Source organism: Scylla paramamosain, chromosome 43 (genome assembly GCF_035594125.1).
Source record: "Scylla paramamosain isolate STU-SP2022 chromosome 43, ASM3559412v1, whole genome shotgun sequence".
Classification (NCBI taxonomy): domain Eukaryota; kingdom Metazoa; phylum Arthropoda; class Malacostraca; order Decapoda; family Portunidae; genus Scylla; species Scylla paramamosain.
The window spans coordinates 5,569,684-5,579,683 of NC_087193.1; the positions used below are offsets into that span (position 1 = coordinate 5,569,684).

General features: G+C 46.4%; 2 protein-coding genes across 2 annotated transcripts in view; one reads left to right on the forward strand and one right to left on the reverse strand.

The window, feature by feature from the left end:
- LOC135093408 (fibroblast growth factor receptor-like 1) overlaps positions 1-6,949 on the forward strand; it is a 108,345-nt gene extending 101,396 nt beyond the window's left edge. The window contains exons 10-11 of the mRNA XM_063992682.1: positions 3,448-3,600; positions 4,990-6,949. Coding sequence (XP_063848752.1) covers positions 3,448-3,600; positions 4,990-5,337 — 501 coding nt within the window. The 3' untranslated portion in view covers positions 5,338-6,949. The remainder of the gene's footprint in view (positions 1-3,447; positions 3,601-4,989) is intronic.
- Positions 1-10,000, reverse strand: part of LOC135093407 (probable ATP-dependent DNA helicase HFM1) — a 289,819-nt gene that overhangs the window by 69,902 nt on the left and 209,917 nt on the right. The gene's annotated exons all lie outside the window — the stretch shown is intronic.

Genomic DNA, 10,000 nt, shown 5'->3' on the forward strand with positions numbered 1-10,000 from the left:
TCTCTCTCTCTCTCTCTCTCTCTCTCTCTCTCTCTCTCTCTCTCTCTCTCTCTCCCACAATCCATCTTCTCCTCCATGGTTGTGTAATAGATGGGTTCCGCCTCCGCCTAAACTTCCTCCCTTCATCTCCCCTCTCCTCCCATACAAGCATCTCCTCCTTCCCCTCTCCCTCCTCCCCTCCCCCTCCTCCCCTCCTCCTTCTCCTCCTCCTCCTCTTCCTCCTCCTCCTCCTCCTCCTCCTCCTCCATCTTTAAGAATTTCCTCCACTGCAACCTCGTCCCCTCGTTTCTTGCGTAAACTCTCTCTCTCTCTCTCTCTCTCTCTCTCTCTCTCTCTCTCTCTCTCTCTCTCTCTCTCTCTCTCTCTCTTCAATCACCGTACAGACCTCATTTTATCCCTCCCCCTCTCCCCATTCCTCCTCACTTCTCCCCTCATTCCTCTCTCCATACATAGCCTTATCCCTCCCCTCCCTTGTCCTCTCCCTCCCAGTGCTATTCTTCCATCTCTCCCCTCTCCCCCTTCTCCCCCTCTCCCCTCTCTCTCCTCTCCCCTCTCCCAGCCTCATCCATCTCCCCGCCGCCTCAGACTTGTTGTCGAAAAGGTAATCTATCTTCCAAGGTGAGGGGAGACACAACCGCCATCTTGCCTCCCCTCTTCCCTCTCCTCTCACTCTCTCCCCTCTCCCTCAAGTCTTACCCATTTGATATATTCGTAAGCTTGTGGTGTGTCCTTCCTTCCCCTTACTCTCCCTCTTCCCCTCACTTCCCCTCTCCTTTCTAAGCTCCTTCCTTCTTCTCTTTTTTTCCCTCATCTCATCCTTTACCTATTTTCATGCCTCCATTCATCCCCTTCCCTTATTTTCCCTTCCTATTCTCCTCTTTCTCTATTTGTCTCTATATTCTCTTCCCTTCTCTCTTCTCCCCATTCTTTCTCCTTCCCTGAAAACCCTCCCCAACTTTTTTTCTTCCTCTCCCCTTCTCTCTTTCTCTCTCTTGCTCTCCCTATCTTCCTCACCTCCTTCCCCACTACTCATTTCTCTTCTTCTCTCCTCCACTTCCATGCTTCCACCCTCCACCATTTCCTTTCTTATCTCTCCTCCACTGCCTTACCTTCCTCTTCCCTCCCACCTCCTCCCCTCACTTCTCTCCTCCACTCTCCCACTCTCCCTCCCTCCTCCCACAGTCTTTTACCTGCTTCACCTGGGAAATTAAGGAGATTTTAAGACAAGGCGTTTTCCACCTGAGAAATTACCTTACCTGTCGCTCTGAACACCTGTCACCTGTCACCTGTCACCTGGCAGCGCACACCCCGCAGCCACACACCTCCAGGGACCGCCCCGCCACACACCACACTGCACCGCCACACACCACACCACATTCACTTCCTCCACACATCTACCTCTTCCCCTTCCACACCTCCCTCTCCACTTGATAGCTTCATATCCTCCACACCTCCGCCTCCACCTCTATAGCTTCCCTGCTCCATGCGTCTCCACTTTTTAGTCTCCACACTAGCCGTACACCTCCACATAATCCACTTCCATCATCTCCCTACTCCACTTCCACTTGATAGCCTCCGCATCTCCCCAATGTCCCCTCCACGTCCTCCCCCGCGCCTCCTCCACACCTCCACCTCCTCCACTTCCGTTACTAGCGTCCTCAATTTTTAGTAGTGGAAGGCTTGCTTGGTTACACTCGATGCCGTAAAAGTGTTGAAGGAACCGCCTCCTACACCTGCTACACACCTGCTACACACCTGACAAGCTTCCTACACACCTGCCACACCTTGCTACACCTCCCTCGCCTTCCTATATATCTGCTACACCTTTACACACCTGCATCACCTTTATATACATCATCCACACTCTATACCGTTATCCTATACATCTGACACACACACACACACACACACACACACACACACACACACACGCCCCTCAAAAGGCTAAACGAACGCGCCTCTTCCCCTCACTCTCTCCCTCTCCATTCTCCCGCCCCACCCCCCACGTAATCAGTCATCGATAGAGCCTTGGGGGAAGATAGTGCCATACAGTCTCCCTCGTCATTACTCTCCCTATTATCGTGTCATCACCCTCTTCTTCCTTCTCTTCCTCCTCTTCCTCTTCATCTTTCTTGCGGACTTTTCTCGTTTTTCTTTTTAATTCATCGTTGACTTTTGTAATTCCTGTTCTACTTTTCTTCTTTCTCCTCTTCTTTTTATTCTTCTTCTTCTTCCTCCTCCTCTTCCTCCTCCTCCTCCTTCTCTTCTTCTTTCATTATCATCCTTGCTCCAGTTCCTCTTATTTTATCGCTTCATCACCCTTCTCCCTCCTCCTCCTCCTCCTCCTCCTCCTCCTCCTCCTCCTCCTCCTCCTCCTCTTTAGCTCTTCCTTTGTCCATTTCCCTATCTACCCTTTGCCTAAACTATCCCTTCTCCCCTCTTTTCCCCTCTCCCTTCTTCCCTTTCTCTTCCTGTCCCCTCTCTATCTCCCCCTTCCCTCTCCATCCCTTCAGTTCTCCCCAACTCTCTCTCCTCTTACATTCCACTCTCTTATCCTTCCTCTCCTCTTTCCCCTCTCCCTTCCTTTCCTTCCATTCTTCCCTCCTACACTTTTCTTCTTGTCCTTTTCTCTCTCCCCTTTTGTTACTCTTGTTTACAAGTCCAATCATTTTGTCTCCTTCCTCTGTTCCCTCCTTCTCTCCGTCTCTCCCCTCTCTCTCTCTCTCTCTCCTTCTCTCTCAAGGTTGCAAGGGTGAAGTGGAATCATAATTAGTATACAGGTGTGTGGGACAGGTAGAGAGACAGGTAAGGTAAGAAACAGGTGAAGCTTCTCAATAATAAGTGATGAATATACAAACACACACACACACACACACACACACACACACACACACACACACACACACACACACACACACACACACACACACGCACGCACACACAGACACACACACACACACACACACACAAACTTTCTCTCTCTCTCTCTCTCTCTCTCTCTCTCTCTCTCTCTCTCTCTCTCTCTCTCTCTCTCTCTCTCTCTCTCTCTCTCTCTCTCTTCTTTATCTCCATACCTTACCTTTCCTTTCTCCTTCATTTCATTTCTTTATTTCTCCTTTCACATATCTCCCTTATCCTTTCCCCTTCCTACTCCTTTCTCCCTCTCCCTCTCTCTCACTTTCACTTCTGTCTGTCTGTCTTCTTCATTTCTTCTCTTATTTATAAACTCTTCTATATGTCTCCCTTAACCTCTTTTCTCTCTACTCTTCTCTCTCTGTTTCTCTTTTTCATCTCTCTTACTGTCATCTCTCTCTCTACTGCCCTTCTTCGTTCTCATCCATTCCTTCTCTTCTTCACACACTACTCTTCCTCTCTCTACTCCTCCCATAATCATCCCTCTACCCATCTCTCTCCCACTCCCTCTCACTCTTACTCTTCCTCCTGCAGTTACGGAAGTCCGCCCCTGACAAGCCCGTCGGTGTGACGCCGCCCACGCCTGTGCTGAAGGGCGACGACCCCTCCGCCCTCACGCCCCTCAACCAGCAGGACCAGCACGCCCACCCGCCCACGCTGCCACGCCCACCTGACCTCGTGTACCAGGTGAGAGAGAGAGAGAGAGAGAGAGAGAGAGAGAGAGAGAGAGAGAGAGAGAGAGAGAGAGAGAGAGAGAGAGAGAGAGAGAGAGAATTCAATATGGGTGGTACAGGAAGGGCGCTAGACAGAAAAAGAAGAGGATTAAGAGAGAGAGAGAGAGAGAGAGAGAGAGAGAGAGAGAGAGAGAGAGAGAGAGAGAGAGAGAGAGAGAGAGAGAGAGAGAGAGAGTTACATAAGCAGAGATGAAAGAACTGAAAGCGATGACGTGAATGAGTGAATGAATGAATGAATGAATGAATGAATGAATGAATGAATGAGCGAAGGAATGAAGGAGAGAAGGAAAGGAGGAAGAAAGGAACGAAGAAAAAAAGGAGGAAGGAAAAAAGACACCTACTCACGCCTTCAGAAAAATAAAAACAATAGGAGAGACGGAGAGAAAGAAAAAGTGAGAGAGAGGAAAAAGGAAACGGAAAAAAAGGAAAATAGACAATACATTTCAACCCACATCCTCTCTCTCTCTCTCTCTCTCTCTCTCTCTCTCTCTCTCTCTCTCTCTCTCTCTCTCTCTCTCTCTCTCCCCCCCGGAATTGGACACCATGCTACTAAATCCTGAGTCGCAAATAGTAATGGAAATTTCAATATTGTTTAATGGCCCGATACTGCAGTCAGCAAGTCACCCGCCCCTCTATCACCCGCGTGCTTGTGGTGGTGGTGGTGGTGGTGGTGGTGGTGGTGGATGTATAGCTATAGGATCAGGAGGCAATGAGAAGTAAGGCACCAGGAGGAGGAGGAGGAGGAGGAGGAGGAGGGAAGAGAAGATAGTGTTAGGGTAAAGAAAAGTGAGGGACATCAGAGAGAGAGAGAGAGAGAGAGAGAGAGAGAGAGAGAGAGAGAGAGAGAGAGAGAGAGAGAGAGAGAGAGAGAGAGAGAACGGAGAGGGGAGTGTGATGGAAGTGAGCGAGAGGGAGGGAGGGAAGGAGAGGGAGAGAAAGAGAGGCATGATGATGGAAAAATGTGAGAGAAAGAGAATAGGAAAGAGAAAAATACTAGCTGAGAGAGAGAGAGAGAGAGAGAGAGAGAGAGAGAGAGAGAGAGAGAGAGAGAGAGAGAGAGAGAGAGAGAGTGTGTGTGTTACCCTCTTCTGTCCCTTTAAAACAATTCTTTCCTTCCTAGTTTACTGCCTCTAACTTCACGACCATCACAACTTTGACCCCAGAGAGAGAGAGAGAGAGAGAGAGAGAGAGAGAGAGAGAGAGAGAGAGAGAGAGAGAGAGAGAGACACGATGACAACCCCCACTACCACCACAACCACCGCCACTAATACTACTACTACTACTACTACTACTATTATTACCACCACCACTACTACAACACCCACCACTGTCTCTTCTACAGGAGGTGAGTGGCTACAGCGGCGGCAGCGTGCGGGGGCGGGGCCGGGGCACTACGACTACTCCAGCCCCTACCCCGAGTCGTACCTGGATCCCGCCTACTCAGATCCCTACCAGGCAGACCGCGGCCCCACCAGGAGCTCAGACCACGGCTACGCCCGCCTGCCCCACCCCTCCCTGGCCTCCCACACCTCCCACGCCTCCTCCAGCCCGCAGCTCCCCCCGCCTTACGTCCATCCACACGCCCACGCACACACCCACACCCACACGCACCGCCACCCACAATACTTCGTGCATTATAACCTATAGAGGTGTGCGTGTGGATGTGGTGCGGATTACCTATGGTAATTAATTAACACCTGCTGATTCCACAGGTGTGTTTCTTATCGTGAGAGAAGGAATGGTGGATCTTATATGTGTGTGTGTGTATATTTTTTCCCTTATGTGGATATTGACACACCAAATATTAATAAGTGATGGGAAAATATGAAAGCTTTACCTGCGTACCAAATACAGGTGAGTGAACCCCTCACCCCTGCCGGCTGATTAGTGGCAGGTGAACTGAGTGTGTGTGGCCAGTCAGCCGCGAGGTGTGTACAAGCACGCGTTATGGACGAGCAGTGAACGCACGCACACTGACAGAACACGATCAATGTGCCCACAACCCAACTCCATACTGAACATTTACCGCCTGTTTACCCACACATGAACCCAACGCGTGTGCAGAATTTGTGTATGTGCCCTAAATATACACACACACACACACACACACACACACACACACACACACACACACACACACACACACACTCACACACCACAACTATATGTATACATGTTCGCACACACCATAAGTTAATCAAAGCATCTATGTGTACGTACTACCCACCAGTTAGTCAATCCAGGGTCTGTCAGTCAGTCAGTCATTCAGTCAGTCAGTCAGTCAGTCAGTCAATCGGTCACAGTCATTGCCAGAAACACAACAATTAAACCCGGTGAACATAATAAGAAAAGACGAGATATTGTAAAAAGATAAAGAGAATGCGAAGACAGGAAATGGCGCAGGGAACAGTGAAGGAAGTGGAAGAAGAGAAAAGTCAGTGAAACAGAAGAGTGAATGGTGAGAGGAGTTGAGGGAAACGCAATAATCTGTGATAAATACAAGTTGAGTTCAGGAGAGATAGAAACACAGACTGATAAATAGACGGACAGACAAACAGAAGGACGGACGGACAGACAGACAGACAAAAAGCCAAGTTGCTGACGAAAGAAAACGTAAAAAAAAAAAGACAATAAAAAGAAAAGTTAAAACAATATTGAAGAAAATAATAAGTTTCAAATATGTGATCGAAAACAGGAGGAGGAGGAGGAGGAGGAGGAGGAGGAGGAGGAGGAGGAGGAGGAGGAGGAGGAGGAGGAGGAGGAAGAAAAGGAGAAGGAGGAGGAAGAAAAGAAGGAGGAGGAGGAGGAGGAGGAAGAAAAGGAGGAGGAGGAGCAGGAGGAAGCGAGGAAAATTCTTCTCCGTCTCATCCATACTTGAGGATGTGAGTCATTGAAAACAGCTGTGTGTGTGTGTGTGTGTGTGTGTGTGTGTGTGTGTGTGTGTGTGTGTGTGTGTGTGTGTGTGTGTGTGTGTGTGTGTGTGTTCAAGGTCCCACTGATCAAGTAAGAAAAATAGTGGCATAAACACATGGAGAGAGAGAGAGAGAGAGAGAGAGAGAGAGAGAGAGAGAGAGAGAGAGAGAGAGAGAGAGAGAGAGAGAGAGAGAGAGAGAGAGAGAGAGAGAGAGAGAGAGAGAGAGAGAGAGATACATTAACCAACAAAATCAAACTATCAAACGTACAAAACAATATTACTTTTTTTTATCACTATAGTAATCAAAACCACACACACACACACACACACACACACACACACACACACACACACACACACACACACACACACACCTGAACACACAAAATTCAGGGAAAACACAGTATTGTTATCCCACGAGGCCAGCACTAGTTAATGAGCAGGTGAGGTGTAACGCAGGTGTGGCCCTACCTGTGATACCTTAACACGTGGAGGCGGACACGTACAAGGTGCGCACGTGTAACAAGTACGTGATAAGAGAGCGGTGCATGTGAATAATGAGACTATGTGTTTTAAGCTCGATAAAAACACACATGTAGATATAGCGGCATACACATGACGGTAAACTCGTGTACGTTTGATTGTAAGCTCCGTACACACACATACCTGGTGCACGTGAGTAATTCCATGGCCAGGCAAGATGGGGTGTCAATCAGCAACAGGTGGGACAGGTGAATGTCACGTTACCTGTTGTCACGTCACGCTTGGAAAACAGGTGTGCTTTTTGTACCTCTTAATGACTTCCTGATACCTGGCAATACCTAGATGTTTGTTTGTTTGTTTGTTTGTTTGTCTCAGATACCTCCACCTTTTTGTAAGCCTCATCCCGACAGGTAGTTTAGACAGGTAGACAGGAAGGTGTGGAGAGAATCAAACCAGTAATAATAGACAGATTTGTAGGCAGAGGAAGACGGACTGGCGAGTGCATATAAATCTTGATCTATTTATATTAATGTGTGAATATTCCTATTTTTTTCTCTCACCGTGGGAAGAAAAGTATATATCTAACATAAAAGAAGTATATATATATTCGTGTCAGTATTTTTCACTGTTCTTTTTTTCTATATTCGTCCATTTGTGATTGGGGAAAGAAAAGGGAATGAAGACAAACCTGAACACTCCCCTCTGAGCCTCAACCAAATTAAATATAAAATAAGGGAATAAAAAAAATATATATATGTTCATTTCTTTCAATTAACTGTATTTTTCTCCCTTTTTTAATGGAAGATTAGTAAAGTGTATAGTAATTCTGCCTACCTCACGCCCCCTCTTCTCTCTCTCTCTCTCTCTCTCTCTCTCTCTCTCTCTCTCTCTCTCTCTCTCTCTCTCTCTCTCTCTCTCTCTCCTAATTTCGTTCCTCCGTTAATTCTCGTATATCAGCTTCTCATTCCCCTCTCTTTCCTCTTCTTTTCTCTCCTCCTCCTCCTCCTCCTCCTCCTCCTCCTCCTCCTCCTCCTCCTCCTCCTCCTCCTCCTCCTCCAGGTTGAAAGGAATATTTAATACTCCACTCCATCTAGTCATGATCTTTTTAAACATTAGACGCCATCCTCTCTCTCTCTCTCTCTCTCTCTCTCTCTCTCTCTCTCTCTCTCTCTCTCTCTCTCTCTCTCTCTCTCTCTCTCTCTCTCTCTCTCTCTAACCCTCCCCCCAATAACTTATCTATTTTTATATATAACCGCGTTGGTATAGCTTCTCCTGCCCCCGAGAACCCCCCATCCCACGCCCCCTCCCTTTCATGGTGACGCGGACACACACACACACACACACACACACACACACACACACACACACACACACACACACACCATAAAACAAACATATAAGAAAAACGTTTACTGAACACACACACACACACACACACACACACACACACACACACACACACACACACACACACACACACACACACACACCTCACCTGGTCTTTGGGACGTGTTTCTGGACAGGTGATAATTAGAAAAACTATCCTGACCAGGTAAACACGCCCGGCAGGTGAGGTGTGCACGGCCAGGAGCCCCAGGTGTGTATTGCCAACAAAGTAATGACGATAATCTTTACGTGTACAAAGATATTTATATATGACCCCCCCATCCCCCCCACCTCGTGTGTAAGGCGACTGATTGGTTCCGTGTCGACAGGTGTACATAGGTGAAGGTCAAGATTAAGTGGCTGTTTACCTGTGTTGTTGTTATTATTGTTATTATTATTTTTTGTTTTGTTTTTTTACGTGTTCATTTATTGATTTTTTTTCTTTGAGTGCAAAAGTTTATATATAACATAACATAACATATTGAATAAAAAAAATTTACTTACTATCATTATTGTTATTACTGTTATTTTTCGGTTTATTTCCTTAATTTTTAAACTCTACAAATAGTTAGGCGATCTTTGCTCATGTAAAAATATCCATATAACATAACATATCCAATAAAAATACTTTATTGTCATAATTATTTACCATTATTATTATTATTATTATTATCATTATTATTATTATTATTATTATTATTATTATCACCACCACTCCCACCGCCGCTGCTCTGCCCAGCTGTACATAAGATATATTACTCCTTTAATAATAATTTAAATAAATGTCATATTGAAATATAAACACAAATGATGTCTTGTATTCCTAACCTTTACTGGACAGAGAGAGAGAGAGAGAGAGAGAGAGAGAGAGAGAGAGAGAGAGAGAGAGAGAGAGAGAGAGAGAGAGAGAGAATCCTACAAACAACTTGCTGCAACAGAAAACAATAGAGACTGTAAATAAAACTATAGTAATTAAAAATGAAGAAATAAAGGAAATTAGGGAAGTGAAGAAATGAAAATGAAAATAAAATGTTTCGTAAACATAGAAATGAACAAAGAAATCAAGGATAAACACACACACACACACACACACACACACACACACACACACACACACTCAGACTCACCCAGACACACACACACACACACACACACACACACACACACACACTCAGACTCACCCAGACACACACACACACACACACACACACACACACACACACACCCACATCCACACCCATACACCCACCCACACACACACACACCCACACCCACACTCACACATCCACCCACACCCCACCCTCCCCCCAAACACACACACACACACACACACACACACACAAAGAGAACAAGAGAGAGACATAAAAAGCAACAAGAACAAGAGGAATAATAATAAAAGGCACGTTCCTGGAAAGCCGAATCACGAAGGCGGCAGACGCAACACGCAACACAAAGGAATAAATACCGACAAACGAACGAACGGCTAAAGTAAAGCAACACAAAGGAACAACAAAGGAACACACACAAACACACAAACACTAGAGACACGTAGCCCATCCATCAACCTAAC